This window comes from Lonchura striata, chromosome 7, assembly GCF_050655825.1.
Source record: "Lonchura striata isolate lonStrDom1 chromosome 7, ASM5065582v1, whole genome shotgun sequence".
Taxonomy (NCBI): domain Eukaryota; kingdom Metazoa; phylum Chordata; class Aves; order Passeriformes; family Estrildidae; genus Lonchura; species Lonchura striata.
Genome location: NC_140709.1, coordinates 24,835,867 through 24,852,550, shown reverse-complemented (window position 1 = coordinate 24,852,550; position 16,684 = coordinate 24,835,867). Strand labels below are relative to the sequence as shown.

Below are 16,684 nucleotides of genomic sequence, written 5' to 3'. Positions count from 1 at the left end.
TAGCTTATTAATAATACAAGCCAGTGGATGGCACATGCTTCCTCCTGGATAGAAGCAGTGTTGTTTTCATGTACAGGGGGAGGAGAGACCTGCGTATCTGTCTAAATGCTGTTCTTGGGCGGGGCAGGGGACTGTTTTCTTGGACCACTAGGAGAGAAACAGAATACGTGGTTGTGAATTTTGGGGAGTAACTCAATTATTTTATTAAGGAATCAAAATACATAATTCTTTGTCCTTCTCCCATGAAATGTTGTTTGCCACATCAGTAGTGATGCAGCAGTGGCCTGAGCTTAGTTTATTACCGCTCAGAATAGCTGAAAATCTTTGACTGCTATATGTGTTCAGAAATTTTGAATTCTTGCTTTCTTTTCCTCTCTGTGTTCTCCAGTTAGTAAATTCAGACTTCTTTTTATAATTTTTTGCTCGTTGAAACCGGTTATTCTGATAATTGTAATTATACTTTGTTTTGAGATTTTTAAATTTAAACTGATTATGTTAAACTCTAATAAAGTATAAGGAATCCTAATGGCTGGACCCACATTAAATTGAGTAGGAAATGAAAAGTAATTGGTACATATTAAAATAGTAAGTCCTTAAAATCTTCTTTGGTCTACATACTTATCTATTTTCCAAAGCATTTTAAGGAATGATGAATTATAAACTTTGAGGTCACCAAAGATATTTTAGCTGTATTGGCACAGGTATATGAGAGGCCACAGCTGCTTGTTGCTTGCCCTGGTGTTGCTGCCTGTGCGCTGTGGTGGGCAGGTGCTCCTGGGGCTTTGCATTGGTGTACAGTGAAATGGGCTGGAAAATCGTGCTGATTGGATTAATGAGCAGCTTTTCAAAACCATGAGTTACAGTTTCCCCAAACAAAATGAGTCTTTTGCTTTTGCTGATTTCATGATGAACAGGTACATAGCTTACATAGATCACTTTTAGAAACGGACAAGTGTTTCACAGAATCACTGAGTAAGCTCAGTTGGAAGGGACCCACAAGGGTCATGGAGTCTAATTGCTGGCCCTGCACAAGACATCCCGAGGAGTCACCCCATGTGCCTGAGAGCATTATCCAGGCGCTTCTATAGCTCTGTCAGGCTCGGTGCTGTGAAGCCTCATTTTTTAGTAACAATTTATTTCTACATGTTGAAATAGTTAATGGTAAGAAATAGGAAGAATAAAAGATTCTTGTTATCATGCCATGGTTTGTTTTTCACAGAATGCTAATCTGATTTAACCTTTCTAAGCTCTAGGACAGCACTGCTATTGTGAATAAAAAGCCATAATTCCCTGTAGACTCATAAATGCAATGTTCCTGGGTAATTCAGTGCCCAGATAAGGTTTCAGGCTCACATTATTTCTGCTTGTGTCAACTTACTGGTTCATTTTATTGGAAAGAATTATGTTTCAAAGCAGCATACTGGTCTGTTCAGCTGATGTTTTCTCTGGTGCACGGGATGGTCACAGATGTGAAGGATGAAAAGCTACTAAGAGTGCAGTAAATAACAAGGGAATGTTCTTTAGCAGTTGATATGAATATTCGTAATTTATTGAGAAGCCAAAACTTAAATTCTCTGGATTTCAGAATAGCTGAATCTTGACTTTTACAAAAAAAGCAACCATCTAAACACATGGTAAAGAAACTATGTATTACATTCAGAGAAGAAAGCAATAGAGAACCAAATGTTTATAACATGCTCAGTGTTGTGATGAGATGCGGTACTTTGTCTCTGGAAAAAATATTAATTATTCTTTTTTAAGGATACTGAATATTTTGGAAGGGATTTGTGTGGGTTTTAATAGACTTGTTTGTGCTAGAGATTCTAAAGTAATTATGGTTTTAAATATTAATTGCAATGAAGATCCACAGTTGAAGATTTTGAAAGTCTGAAAACTGCGTATGTCATTTTTGAAACAGTGGTTGGTTTTTAGCTGCATATTTCAAATGCAATTTCAACAAAAATATCTGCTCTCTAGAATTTAAAAATCCTTATTGCTAGTCTTAAAAAGACAGTTTTCTTTAGCATCAGCAAATAGATTTAAGGTACCTGCATTTTTAATGCATTTCCAATTGTAAAAAAATCTATTAAATAGAAGAGCAAAAGAATGCTTATTTGCCTTGTGTCTTAAAATACTTAAGGAAAAATACAACTTGGATTTAGTAAAGACAAAGTGAGTTTTCACACTTCTTACTGAAAAAGGATTTAACCGTTTAAAACTAATGCATGTAGTATGGAATCCTATTTATAGGATTTGTTTACCTTCTTTCTGTGTGCTGTTAAATTCGGATACTTCTTGGCATGCTGTTTGCGTTTTGTGTTGATCAACAAAAAATCTATTGGCTGTACTCCACTGATTACACCTGCTGAATATGTATTGTCCCAGGCTATGACTGTAAATATATAATATACTAAAGTATTTGGTAGCATAAGGGTATTTAAAGTCCAGGAGAACAGAGAAATGACTATACAAAATATATACCTCCAGTATGTTCCTTTGGAGTTAATGGCAGTTGAACACTTTTTATCTTAAAAAGTAATAGTTTTCATCATCACTAGGAAATAGTTGAAGATTTATAGATGAGCAAATAAGCATTTCAGTTCATTTTTTAAAGCATGGTAGCCTCAAAGCCACTGAAACCTGACTGAAGTTTGTGTTAACTGTAATTGTGTGTTGTGTCCCTCTAGGAGGAACAGGCTGCTAAATTGAAAGCTGAGAAGATTAGGGTTGCATTAGAGAAGATTAAAGAAGCACAAGTGAAAAAGGTGAGTTAGTTATACCAATTTATAAGACCCTTATTTTGTTTTTTTCCCCCCCTTGGAATATGCAGGCAAATTTCATTTGTATCTATTACTCTTAAGTTGCCCTTTATAAAACAAGAACATTGTAGTGTTCTAATCTTTAGTGGTAATGTTCTTTCCCATCTAGACTGGACCTAACCAGGAGAAGCCTAGGATATGGAAGAACATGATGTTTTTCTTAAGGAATAGCTTGTTTTTCAGCTAGTGCTCAACGTTTATGAAGGTCCAGCCTCCTGAGATTGTTCTTGTATGTTCTGCAGTCACATGTTTAAAATTTGTGCCTGTTTTCCTCACAGCCTTTTCTTCACAAGTCTTTTTCCATTATGCATAGCAGGATACAGTGCTAAATGGAAGAGAAGTATTCCAGACTAAAGACAGAGATTACCAAATTGAGAAATTCTACTGCCATTACTTGATGTACTCTCAAAGAATACAGAGTACCCTTAAAATTTAGCATTTTTATTTTATGACAGGAGTTTTCCAGTAGCTTAAAATGCCTTTTGAATTAATTGTTTGTAGATCAAAAGCTGATAAACTGTCTTGGCTGGAAGATGGAAATTAACAAGTCAATTGTACCGGTATATTACAGCTAGTAGGTTTTATCTTTTCAAGCTGAACAAGATGTAAAAATGGAAAAAAATAATGATTGGCAAAAAGAATCTGTTGTCTTAAGTCTTTTGATTGGTTTAAAAAATGACTAAATTTTTGTTTCTGGACAGTGAACTCTTTAAAATGCCTATGAAAAGCCATTGTATTGTAAAATCAGATTTTTTTTTTCCACACTCTTGCTTCATATTCCCCAGAAAAGTAAGGTTTAGTATTGCTATATTTTTTACATAATAACCATTTTTAGAAAATACTATAGGAAGCAGGCAGAAAGCTTAAACTGCACATCTAAAAAATTCTCATTCGTTGTAAGCTTATGCAGAGCTCAAGCTTACATATATCTGTGTTTGTTTCATCTAGATATTGTCTGAAAGACACTTTTATTATCAGGACACTTCGTCAGGAAGGATTTTTTTTCCTTCTTAACAAAACTGAAGGACTTTCTCATTATGTTGGAAAGACCTTTATATTTACTTTCTTGTGCTGAAGGAGAGCAGTATCTTGTTAAGTGTCTGGGATACAAGTATCTAGCCATCATTTATGACATCTTACATTTTCAGGGAGTGTTTTGATTGAATTTCTTGCTACTTAGAACAAGAAACAAGATCTTAGAAATCTTATTTTTATTTGAAATGTGGTAGATTAATCCTTTTTGTTTTCTTAATTTTCTGCTTAACAGTTGGTGATCAGAGTCCATATGTCTGATGACAGCTCAAAAACAATGATGGTGGATGAGAGGCAAACAGTGAGACAAGTATTAGACAATCTGATGGACAAATCACATTGTGGCTACAGTTTAGACTGGTCATTAGTGGAAACCATCTCTGAATTGCAAATGGGTAAGTATTAATTATAAGCATTTCTAATTCTTATTCATTGATGCAGCAGTAGTCTACATTCTCAGAATTATTTGAATACTTGTCTTCATAATGTTCATCATCCTGTTCATTAATGTAGTAAATGCTTGCTTCAGAATGATCTGAAAATTCTACTTCAATGTGTTTAAAAGGATGAGAAAGTTGGTCTAGTACTTTCCCAAAGATTTCTTCTTCTTTATTTTGCAATGAGGATTTTCAGCTATTTTCTACCATTTCAATAAATTTTCCTCTTTTTCTTTACTCTGTTCTCTTTTGTCTATTTTTAGTATTCTGAAGTTCTAGCACTAGCGGTAACTTTTTAATGGAGAGTCAAAGTTCAGAGCTTTGACTGAGAACCAAAGATCTCAGAAGCTGTTGTTGGTACATCATTTATTGAGCAACAGAGATCATAGGAAGTAGACAGTGTCAATTTTCAGACTTCTTTACAATACGTGTACTAGCTATGGGTATTCTGCATTTCAGAAGCATTTTGTTTTCATTCTGATCATTGCCCACTACTTTTTGATACTTTATGAGTGAGATAATCATCGGGGATTTAGAGAGAAGTTTTGTGCCAAAAAAGCTGCCCAATTCATTCTTCTGGGAATTGTGTAGACCAGAAAACACATAAATGTGGTAACCTTCTTATTTGTGCTCATAAACGTTGAAGTGTTACCATTTGAGTCTTCAGTGTTCCTGTAGGATGGTAGGCCTTCTCAGATGAAAAAAATTAAAATATTTCATATGGTGACGGAACTATAAGTTTGAAGATAGGGGAAGTCCATGTTGAATGACTGGATGTAAAAAAATTAAGCCAGGAGTGTCTGGAAGTGGACTAAGTTCTTTTAGTCTCTTAGCATAAACTTCTTCCCCACTGTAGTAGATCTTGAACTCTATTTTCTCTTGGAAATTACTACAGATTAGATTCTATCACAAAATGTGACAGATTCCAATGTATTTGCTCACTTGTTATTGTTGCAGAAAGGATCTTTGAAGATCATGAAAATTTAGTTGAAAATCTCTTGAACTGGACAAGAGACAGTCAAAACAAACTAATGTTCGTGGAACGTATAGAGAAATATGCACTTTTCAAGAATCCGCAGGTAAGCCTGAGATTTGTGCTGCATGTGTGTGTGGCTGATGGCAATTTCTTAGTTTTTTGGTAGCATTCATTTCCAAACCTTCATTTTGGTGGTTGTGTATGTGTTAAAATGCCAGGCAACTTTACACTTCAGCACTATGCACATCCACAATGTTGTTGACACAAAGTCAATCCTTAGGAGACAGCCTTGAGCTGAAGCAATCTGTTTGCTAATGTGTCTATGAGTAGTTTTAATGCACATGAAGGCAGGCAGTTTCCAGGAATTTACAGCCATACTTAGTGCTGCTCAATTATGTAAATATGTAAGAAAGGTGTTGACAGATATTGCTAATAGTAATGTCTCTCCACTGTGCATTCTTGGATTCCTGTCAAGAAGGGGAAGACAAAATCTAAGGGAATAGCTACTCTATGGTTAAATGACAAATGAAGAGAAGATTGTGTGCCCCTTCCTGTGGAAGTTGGGACCTGCCTATATTCACCTGTGTTTCCTGCTCCCTGGCTCAGAAATAAAAGGCCATATTCCTCTCAAATGGCCTCTAAGATCTCTCTTCTCTCAAATGTTTGCTGCAGACCTGGTATAGCGGGGGAAAAGAAACAGAAAAGCAGAAGTTGGCTCTTGGAAGAATTTGCATTGAAAATTCACTTGATCTCTGTCCTAACTCTTACCTCTTCCCTTTTGAGTTTTAGAGATTGTTTTTATATCTGTATGGCATCTATATACTAATTTATTTGATTTAAACTGGGTGTCAGTTTTGCATGTTCATCCTATGGGTCGCCAGTTTACTTGATTTTATTTATTTTAAGCAAGATCTGAAAACCAGGTCTTATGCAAGGGCTTTGCACTGAAGCAGCGAAACTCTACATTCTTTCTAAAAGTTTGTAGATTATAGGTTTACTCTCAGTACATATAGTAGGCACTGTCACAGGAGTGAGGTACCAGCATAAATCAAATATTTATTCTTGCTTTAAAATATTGAACTTGTGAAACTTTGTGAATATTTGGTTTTTTTCCAGTATCAGAGCTAGGGGTTAGGAAGATGCTTTTCTTTGTCCCAGTCTTTCCCAAACTGAGTAAGAATAAAAATCATACTAAATAAAATATTGTGCCTGTATATTATTAAATTCCTTTTAAGAAGTTGGCAAGTATTTTATTTAGTAATTCTTTGTGAAAATAAATATTTCTATGCAGTAAAACTCAGACCAAGGTGGAAAGTTGCTTCTATGTGTGCTTCTTTGAATGCAGAAATGATGACGGTATGTAACAGATCTCCAGGGCTTTCTTATATTTTTATTGTGGTATTTACAAGTTCATAGTATTTTCATTTCTGGATGCATTGTAACAGAGAGCTGTTTGATCCTTGGAAAGGCAGGATGATGTTGTTATGAGGCTATTAGGTAAGAGTACAGACTGGTATTTCTGGTAAAGGTGATTTTCAGTTACTTCAATGTATTATTTAGCAGTCTGTGAATTTCAATTTGTCTACAAAGTTTTGTTCTTACTGCTACAGAAAAGTAAACAAGAAATGCCATTTGGCTTGATTTCAGAATGCCTAAAGAAATATTAAACTTCATTTTGTTACAGAACTATCTTTTGGGGAAGAAAGAAACCTCTGAAATGGCAGACAGAAATAAAGAGGTGCTGCTAGAGGTAAGAATTTCAAATCAGAAAGTCACTTTGGAGCTTGAAGACAAACTGCTAAAGGTTGTGGTGATTGAAATTGATGGACAGAGCAGAATGTAATTCTGGAAGACTGAATGGAATGTGTTATATTTGAGATAGATGTCTGTTTTAATATAACTCTGTTTCAGATGTGATCAGTTTAAAAAAGTTTCTGTACTTAGTTTAGTAGCTGAAATACCATACACAGTGAAAATCAAATTGAGGTTGCCCCTTGCTATGGCTAAAACCATTAATTTCAAGTTGAAATTTGGAGGACTGTGACCTGTTTTTTTGGCCTGTGGTGGTAGAGAATTTTTACTAGCTCTTCCCAAATTTTCATTTCTACAAAATTCCTAGAGCATGGGTCTGGAGACTGGTTTAAGTTAATATTTCAAATTTTGATAATAAGCAAAGTAGTAAATTTTTTTTTCAATTACATTTTAAAATAAAAAACCGAAAATACTGAATTTTAAGAAATGCATGACAGAAAACTAGTTATTATCAAACACATTAACCAGTCTACAGAAATAAGGGCATGAAAGTGTGGAGCAAATAAAGCACACAGTAAATATAGCCTTCATAAGCTGAAAACTAAATATTTTTGTGACATGGCTGAAGTGCCATGGGTTCCACTTGATTTCCAGAATAATGATTATAATTTACATAGTTATCCAAAGGTAAATATTTGGAGTATTTAATTTTGGATTAAACTTAAAACAGTTGAACTTAAAAGTAGCCTATGCGTGTTATTAATATATTGTTAATATGGGTTTTAGTAAGTGTTTGTATGTATACTCTGGATGAAAAAATTGTTTGAAGCAACAGCATGCAGAGAATTGTAATTCTGCTTAATTCTTTATGTCTTCTAAGTTTATTCATAAGTCTCTGTGCTGCATATTAATCTGTAGTGTATTTAAAGCATTTGCTTTTCTCTGCTAGTTCTTTATAAATAGAACATTAGCAGAAGTTGCAGTGTTGTGGGCAGTTAGTAGCAGCAAAGCAGCAAAGTACTCCTGGAATGAATTGCAGCTGTGTCTGATGGATGCACAGTTAGGTTTGTGTGTGCTTATACATATGAGGCTATATGAGGTGATCTTGTGACCTTAAAGCCATTGGGGGATCTGTTACTGAGAAGCAATGGTCAGAAAATCTTTACAGTAGCTGCTAATGATTTTTTGTCATTGTTGCACTGAGCACATACTCAGACACCTATCATGCTTGTCTGAATTACCTTATTGCTTCTGTAATTTGTCTGCAGTTCATATCTCATGTGAAAAAAGAGCTGTCCCTGCTACAAGTGCATTCCTTGGATAAAGAATTTCAGTTATTCAAAACAAACCACTGCATGCTCTCTGTTCTGTCTGTTTCCCAAACTGCTGTGTTTATTGGCAGGAATGCTTCTGTGGAAGTTCTGTAACTGTGCCAGAGATTGAGGGAGTTTTGTGGCTGAAAGAGGATGGTAAGAAATCTTGGAAGAAACGTTACTTCCTTCTTCGGGCTTCTGGAATCTACTACGTCCCTAAAGGGAAGGCGAAGGTATGCTACTTAAAGCAATTGCTCTCAATTGTTTATTGCTGGTAAACAGTGCACACAAGAGTTGGCTTTAAATTTTGGCTTAGCTGTGCCTTTCTAAATCCCTTAATTACAAGGCTGGCTTTATCATGGAAATACTGTGTGAACTTTTGTGGCAGCACTTGATGAGAAGGGTGTAATCCCAGTTTAAAAATACAATAATAAAGGGGTCTGCTTTTTGAGTTAGCTTAGGGTTAGGTGTTGAGAAATACTTGAGGAAAAGCTTTTGGTGGAGCTAAGAAGATGGTCTTTGCTCAAGCAGAATTTGGATGGAGGACCAAATTGCTCTGCAAATGTTGATCATGAAGTATCAGACCAACTCCACAATGTCTACATAATTTCATTTTGTTTAGTTAGTTCATGTAAATGTGATTCCTTTTGGACCAATTGCTGCTATTATTTTTTGAAACTAGTAAATGTAATTCCATTTCTTCAGGATCACTTACTGCCATTCTCTGTATCAGTAATGCAAAATAAGTAGAAAGACACTACAAATACATTACAGCTTCAAGGCTGGACTACTGTGTGTTCAAGTCATCCATGAATCCATCAGTCTTGACAGCATCAGATGATTCCCAGTACAGGAAGTCCACCTCCCACACATCTGGGAATGAAGAGGAAATCTCTATCAGCACAACAGCTCCCTTTAGAGCTGAATGCATGTCAGATGTTCTTTCCATAATCTTTTGCTTCATTAAAACAATCTGTTTGCGAGTAGCCTGTTGAAATTCTTTGCCCTACACTCAATGCCAGACATCTTTAGAATTCTACTTACAGTCTCACTGGAATTTGGACACCTTGATTATTACCAAGGTGAAATATACAACTGATAACTTCCTGATCAACCAATCACATTTACTTTCTTCTGATACCTGCTCTGAGTGAACAGTGTAAAGTGTTATCAAAAGGCAAAATGCAGACAAAACACAAAAACCAGACTGAATTTGGTTAAAAATCAAGATGTGATGAAAGAGTTTATGCATAGCTGTATCCTCTTCTTGTGTTGGTAGCTTTTGTATCAGATTGAAACTAATATTTGACCTTAACTAGACCTTATATTAGTATTGGATCTTAGCATTAGACTGATTGTGTCAGTGTCCGTGGATTTTTATAAAGATATTTTGTAAACGACCATTTTTGTATTTACTAGGTCTCACGGGATCTTGTGTGCTTTCTACAGCTAGACCATGTCAGTGTTTACTATGGACAGGACTACCGGAACAAATACAAGGCACCCACTGACTATTGTTTAGTGCTAAAGGTAACGCTGCAGCAGTTGGGTATACCTTTAATACTTTTACTTGTTCTGAAACATCAGCTGCTTTTAATCTGATTTTCCTCTAGTTCTTGTATACAATGTGAACAGTTAGTGAACAGTTGTTGCCTGCTCTCTGCGCTGGTTGTGGCTTCATAAATGTTTTCATATTGCCCTGAATTGTTTTATTTTCCAGACTGATGAGTGCCAGTCTATGTAATTGTTCATTACACTCGAAAAAAAGAACACTGAAGTCCTCTTCCATTTGGCAACTCTATACCTTACAACTGTTTAGGTTCAGAGATAATACCCCTTGAAATGCTAATTCCAGGGAGTTATCTTCTCCGTGTAGGTGCAGAGTAATGGAGAAATTAATATTAAAGATTCAAAGATACCTGTTATGGACCAATCTGAGGGAGAAGGGATGTTTTAAAGGAGGCATCTTCTGAGTATAAATGACAGGTAGAAAGAACAAGTAGCAAAATCTGTTACAAAACCAGTGAGCTGATCTTAAACAGATCTAATAACTTGAGTGCATAAAGTTGTTTTAATTGAATCAACACATCTCCTAGTTTCTGTTGACTCCCACATAGTGTTCAGAATGGTGTCAGCTCCTGCAAGATAGCTGGGTACCAAGCTATTTTAAAACAGGCTTTCACACTGTGTTCACAGCAAATAACATGTCTTGATGGATTTGAAATGGTGCCAGTGATAAGAGATGGTTATGGTTGCATTTTTCCCCTCCCTGCTCTGGAGCTCATGTGGAGTTGTACATGTCAGTACGTTGGACTGTTTACTGTGCCTGGAGTGTGTGGCTGCCTGTCCACTGCCTGAAAAAGGATTTCATTTTCCAGTGGACAGGGCAACATGTCTTGCAGCCCACCGAGGAGACACAGAATATTAAATATGGGACATGATATTACTCAAGAAAGTACACAGCTGAAACTGGAAGTATTTTTCTTATAGGTCACTGAATGCAAACAAAAATGTCAGTATTTGTAGGTGTATATAAATTCCTTGAAGTAAATTGATTTTTCTACTTACATGTCACTTTTCTCTATATCATTTGGACAGGTTAATAGTAAATTATATTTTCAGACTTTTTGACTACACAAAGTAGATTTAAAAAAAAATTATTGCCATTCTGAGCATAAAACTTACTGGCAACGTTACTGAAGACACGAAAATGTGTAGAAATTGTCCCTAAGTAAATTAATGGGGGGTAGATCTAGTTGGGTAGCTTACACCAAGTGAGGCTATATTTTCTATGTGGAACTGATGAATCTCTAAATTATTGTATTAAGCAGGATTCAGTTCTGCCTTCAGCAGTTTTTTATAATGTTAGATCAATGTTTTCAGTTAGTACTATTATATAGAAACCACACAGTTTTTGTGCCACAAAGGCTCACTAGGCTAGGAGGTATCTCCTTTGGGACAGGTGAATGGCAAATAGAAACTGAAGGCCCAGTTCTCTACTGATATCCAGACTGGATTTGTCTTTATCTTCACTGCTTTATTTATATCAAAACTTAGTGTGCTCACGTTAGGTGCTGTACTATTGTTCAATGTAACATTTGAGTGCTACTGTACAAAGTTAACTCCTTGGTCCTAAATGTCAGGTTTCTGAGAAGTTCTTTTATTTCTATATAACCAAAGTTTTGAGCAAGTCCAGAAAGAAGCTGGCTTGTTAGCAAAGTAATTGCATTTTCTTCTAAAGACTCCTCTTTGTTATACAACATGAATGTGTTGGTAGTGAACAATGAAAACATCTATTATTGTAAGTAAATTTACTATATATATTCTCTTTATGGACAGAAACATCTTATGTTCATTTTAAAATAATTGTGTTGGAAATTAGAATTTTAGAATAGCATAGGATAGAATATTCTGAAAAAAATTTGAAGTTCTTTGACATATGTTTCAGACAGTCTTCAGTAAAACTTCAATACCTACAATCCTCTAGCAAAACTTTGTTGTGTCACTGAGCTGTAAGCTAACAGAGGAAATTATTAGAACTGGGCTATTCAGTTACCCCAACAGCTGGGAGACCTGTAACTCCTATAGCATGGACAGGAAACAGCTGAATAGTCCATCCAGAATGATTTCCAATGTCTGATTTTTAAAAAACATGTGTTTGTTTCTTGACTGCTGAGTTGATAAATACAGTGCCCTTACATTTTTTATACATCTGTGTGGGAGCAGCAAGTATTTTTAGATGATAGCCCTGTACCAGTAAGGTGAGAACCTTGAAGGCTCTACAAGCTGAAAATGGAATTATGCTTAACAGCATGTCATTTGGGGAGTGTCTCACTTAAGCCTGCAAAGACTGAGAAGACCAGTTTTCCTCTAGTTTGGGGGATTTCTGTGTGAGAGAAAGGTGAAATACCAGTTGTCTTTGTCAAGTGGTGAGTCAGTCTGTAGGTACAGAAGACTCTTGGTGGGTAGAAAGTACTACAGCCCTAGAATAGTGAAAGACTAGCCCTTTCTTAGTGTTTGAAATCAGTGTGTGCTGGACACACTTCCAAATGTGTAGGTCAAGCAATCCCCATTGATATTCACCTCCTGAAATATTCTGGAACATTTTTAAGTGGGCTTAAATACTGATTACTGTTTAAGAGCTTCCAGCATTAGGGTTTTCTGTATTGACATCAGCAAATAAATGCTTTCCTTGCATTCCTAGCTATGAAAACATTGATGAGAATGTACAATTTTTTGCAGCATCCTCAGATCCAGAAGAAATCCCAGTATATCAAATATCTTTGCTGTGATGATGTAAGAACTCTACACCAATGGATCAATGGCATTCGCATTGCTAAGGTAACCTCCAGGTAGTCTTACACTGTTGTCTTGAGTAGTTGTCATCACTTGCTTAAAACCATTTACAGTTACTTAGCAAAATCTAACTTCCCTCTGTTTAACTATTCTGAACATGAACTGTAAAATCTTCTTACATTTTTCATTCCTTAGCAAAATTATTAGGCTTTGTTATAATAATTCAGTAATTGGGCCTTTTCTTCTTGTTTCTGCTGCACTCCTGTCACATGACACAGTTCTGACATCATAGATTTTAGCCAGCTCCTTTCAGATTTTTAGAAAAACAAGGCTTATGGGAAAAGAGAATTTAGAAAATAGAGCTGATTTTCAAGATCCTCAGCTTGTCTTAGTTTATTCATTGGGCCATTTCTTGCTTGACACTGTCTTTCTAGCATAAATAAATTGTTTTTCTTTCTTTCAGCAATTCACTAATACTATTAATATTCTCTGAACTACTTACCATAGAGCCTGTGTTGCTTTGGGGGAACTGGCAGGAGGAAAGATGTAATAGAGAAGCCAGAGGTGGAGCTCAACAGTCTGAAAAGAGTGTACAGCCTCTAACAATATAGAGTTGTTAAACTTGTTTGTGATTTTGCTTAGTACGGGAAGCAACTATACATGAACTATCAGGAAGCATTGAAGAGAACAGAATCAGCATATGACTGGACCTCCTTGTCTAGCTCCAGTATCAAGTCAGGCTCCAGCTCATCTAGTTTGCCAGGTAACAATGTGGTCTATCTCACAATACAAAAAAGTCAATTGCCTTTGTTATCATCTGCTGTCTGGATGCCTTAAGAGAGGCTACTGCAGAAACGGACTGTTTCTCCAAAGTCTTCTATGCTATGTTCATAGACTTTATAACATTCTGTACGTGTATATCTATATATATATATGCATACAGATAAAAACCTATTTTGCTGTATTACTTGCAGTGATGTCTGTATTTGAAATATGCAGCAGTTTCTTGTTCACCTCCAAAAAACAATGTTTTTCTTATACTGAGAGGAGGAAACATCATTTCAAATTCCTGATGCCTCTATGTTCACCTATTTGAAAAATCAAATCTATATTGTAATGATGCATAGAACATATATATGTAGTTCTCAAACTGCTTTGTTGACTGAAATGTTTGAAATTGGAAAATGAGAACTAGACCCTGCCCAAAGGCAAAGATCTAAACTATCTCTTTAGAGAAAACTTTGAAAATACTGTTTATGTTTCCTTGTCAAATTGTGCATGCCTGCATTAATGTGCTCCTGTTTATCTGTCAGCAGAACTGGGGCTGGTTTCTTGTTGCATGTAACAGTTTAACAATTGATAAATAATTTATACAGTGTAATTTCATTGTTCAGAGCTGACTGATGCTTTGGTGGGTCATTCAGAACCTTCAGGATATTGAAAATTAACTATTGTGTGAAGGTGTTTTGTCTGCCACAGATACAGGTTGGGAAGTAATGCTACTGAATTGGACAGGTTCAGAAAGTAGCCTGTAAGAATGAGCTAAGCAAATGCAGCCTAACTGGGAAGGTACCTTGTTGTTTCAACTGTGTGGCATAGCAGTAAATTCTTGGTTACTGACAATTTGTCCATCCAAGCTGGGTGTTTTTCGGGGTAAATGTGAATTCTTGTAGGGAGCTGAGCCACAGCTCACCAGCCCAGCATGTTCTGCCAAAGTTGCATTCCAGCCTGTGCCAGAATACTGTGGGATTACACAGAAGGCAGGAGCCAGGCTGAATAAATTGGTCTGACTGTGCCTGCTGCTGTCTTGTCAAGACACCCTGTGGACCCAGAGCATCATTTATGTTGGCTACTTGCAGGATGCACACCAGTCCTTCCCTTGTGTTGAGGAATGGGTTGTTTGAAGCAGTGTCCTGCCTTGGCTGGTGCAGTTTGCCTGTCCACGGCCTGTGCCCAGGGTCCATTTTTAAGGTTGTGCTGGGGGGGAGTGCTGGAGAGAGCAGCCTGCATGCACTACATGAAATGGGGCTTTTCCCAAAGTGCAGGGATGTGGCATGGTTCAGAACCCATACAGCTGCAGTGTGATTTTACTTTGTAACCGATTTCACATGCTGTCATCCTTGTGTAGCTTCAGGTTTGGTTAATACTGGGCATTTGCTGCACTGCTTTATTTTCCAGATGGTAATGGCTTGGATGTGAGCTACAGCTTATGCAGTCATTACTGGGAGCTGTGGCCTCTGGGGACATGTTTAACAAGTCAGAGTTGCATTATAAGCGTATTGACATTACTCTTATATTCAGAAACATACGCTAACTGTTCCTTAACTTTTCTTCTGACCAGAATCTCAATCAAATCATTCTAATCAGTCTGACAGTGGAGTTTCTGACACCCAGACAGCTGGACATGTCCGTTCCCAAAGCATTGTCAGCTCCATGTTCTCTGAAGCCTGGAAACGAGGCACTCAACTGGAGGAATCCAGCAAGGTAACAAGAAGACTTTAATTTGAGAGCCAACACCCAACAAAATGTATTGAGACAGTGTTGTACCTATTCCACCTCTGTCTTGAGTGGCATTTCTTCTCTGTTTTATGTGGTTAATTTACACTGCTATATAATTGGTTTTTAGGATTCACTTTTTCAGGTAATTCAGCCCTGCAACTTTCTGTTCTTTATTTTATTTGTGTGCATAGAAGTTTTTTGTTCTTTGAAGGCATTATATAGCCCCTCTCACGGAGTCCTATTTACTAATGTTGAATGAAACAAAATAAAAAGATAAGCTCTTAACACACTGAATGAAATTCTTTCACTAAGATCTTTCTCCAGTTAAGTAGCACATCTTTCCTTTGTAAAGATGTGAATAACTGGGGCCTGAAAGCAGGTGTATATATATTTTGAAGTACTTCAGTAGTTTTTACTCAAAAGTGTTCTATTAGGTGGAAATAGAACCAGTAACCTCAGATACAGTCAAAACTAAAGTACTGACATTATCAGCAGTTGTAGTTTAAGGCAGATGTGGTATCTCCTGTTGCTGGTAGAGAGTTACAGAAGACTTTGACCCATTGAGGCTGGGGTTCAGGTCTGTTGTGATTTGATTAGTTTTCTGTTCTTTCTGTGGTTGACTGTTGTAATTCCTGGGGAAGATTTCCACGCAGGGGAGAAATTCTGCTGAAGCTGTTTGTTGTCAGGTTTGAAGGAATCTCCAGGTTCCTGAACAGCCTTGATGTCATTAACTGCAGCAGCTACGTGTGGAAGTGCACTATGAGAAGTTGTCATTACTTCTGTTAGTTCTGAATCTTCCCCAGACCCCAGGTTCAAGCTAGAGAAAGAAGCTTTTTAAAACCAAAACCACAGGCCAATACACCTGGCACTGGTGCTTCAAATAAATAACTAAAAATAAGATAACACATCTCCATTTCAAATGAGAAAGCATATGGCAGTGTGAAAGCTGACATGGCTGCATCCTTTGGGATTCATAAATTTTCTGCAATGTCTGCTGGCTTGGAAGTTGTCTGATTCTAATGGTAATATAGTACTCAGTCCAGGAATGTAGTTTGCTAAGTTTTGGTCCAAGTTTTCCTACTGCATGAGTGCAACACATGGTGCATGTCCATTAGCAGATGGCTTCTGTGTGGGGATAGGATGCATCATTTCTGCAGGAGTGAGCTGCATGAGATGGGGTATTTGCTAGCAGGTATCCAACAGAGGTGAAAGACTACTGCTGTGAGAATGATAATGTTACTGTTCCCTCAAGTTTTGGGTTCAGTGTAAATCCTGCTGCTACTTAGTGAGATTTTAAGCAAAAGTTTGAAGTTCACTACCTTGGAGTTACTGTTCTTCTTTATCAAGTCTGTAGTGCTGCTGGCAATTGCTCAGCTCATTTAAACCCCAAGAATTTCTATGCTACCTGATTCAAGCCATGGTAAAAATAAAATATTCAGAATGCTTCCTGCATTGAGAAAGCTATCCATGTACATGTATCAAAATTTCATCAATTTGAATTCCTTTCTACAAATCCAAGAAAAGGTATATTTCTTCACCTTATGCATAACACAGGTAAAT

General features: G+C 36.7%; 1 protein-coding gene across 3 annotated transcripts in view; it reads left to right on the top strand.

The window, feature by feature from the left end:
• Positions 1–16,684, top strand: part of RAPH1 (Ras association (RalGDS/AF-6) and pleckstrin homology domains 1) — a 151,516-nt gene that overhangs the window by 123,890 nt on the left and 10,942 nt on the right. For all 3 annotated transcript variants that reach the window (XM_085585186.1, XM_021531342.4, XM_085585185.1), the window contains 9 exons: positions 2,688–2,765; positions 4,087–4,246; positions 5,246–5,367; positions 6,949–7,014; positions 8,419–8,562; positions 9,749–9,859; positions 12,572–12,670; positions 13,268–13,388; positions 14,967–15,109. In XM_085585186.1, coding sequence (XP_085441312.1) covers positions 2,688–2,765; positions 4,087–4,246; positions 5,246–5,367; positions 6,949–7,014; positions 8,419–8,562; positions 9,749–9,859; positions 12,572–12,670; positions 13,268–13,388; positions 14,967–15,109 — 1,044 coding nt within the window. The remainder of the gene's footprint in view (positions 1–2,687; positions 2,766–4,086; positions 4,247–5,245; positions 5,368–6,948; positions 7,015–8,418; positions 8,563–9,748; positions 9,860–12,571; positions 12,671–13,267; positions 13,389–14,966; positions 15,110–16,684) is intronic.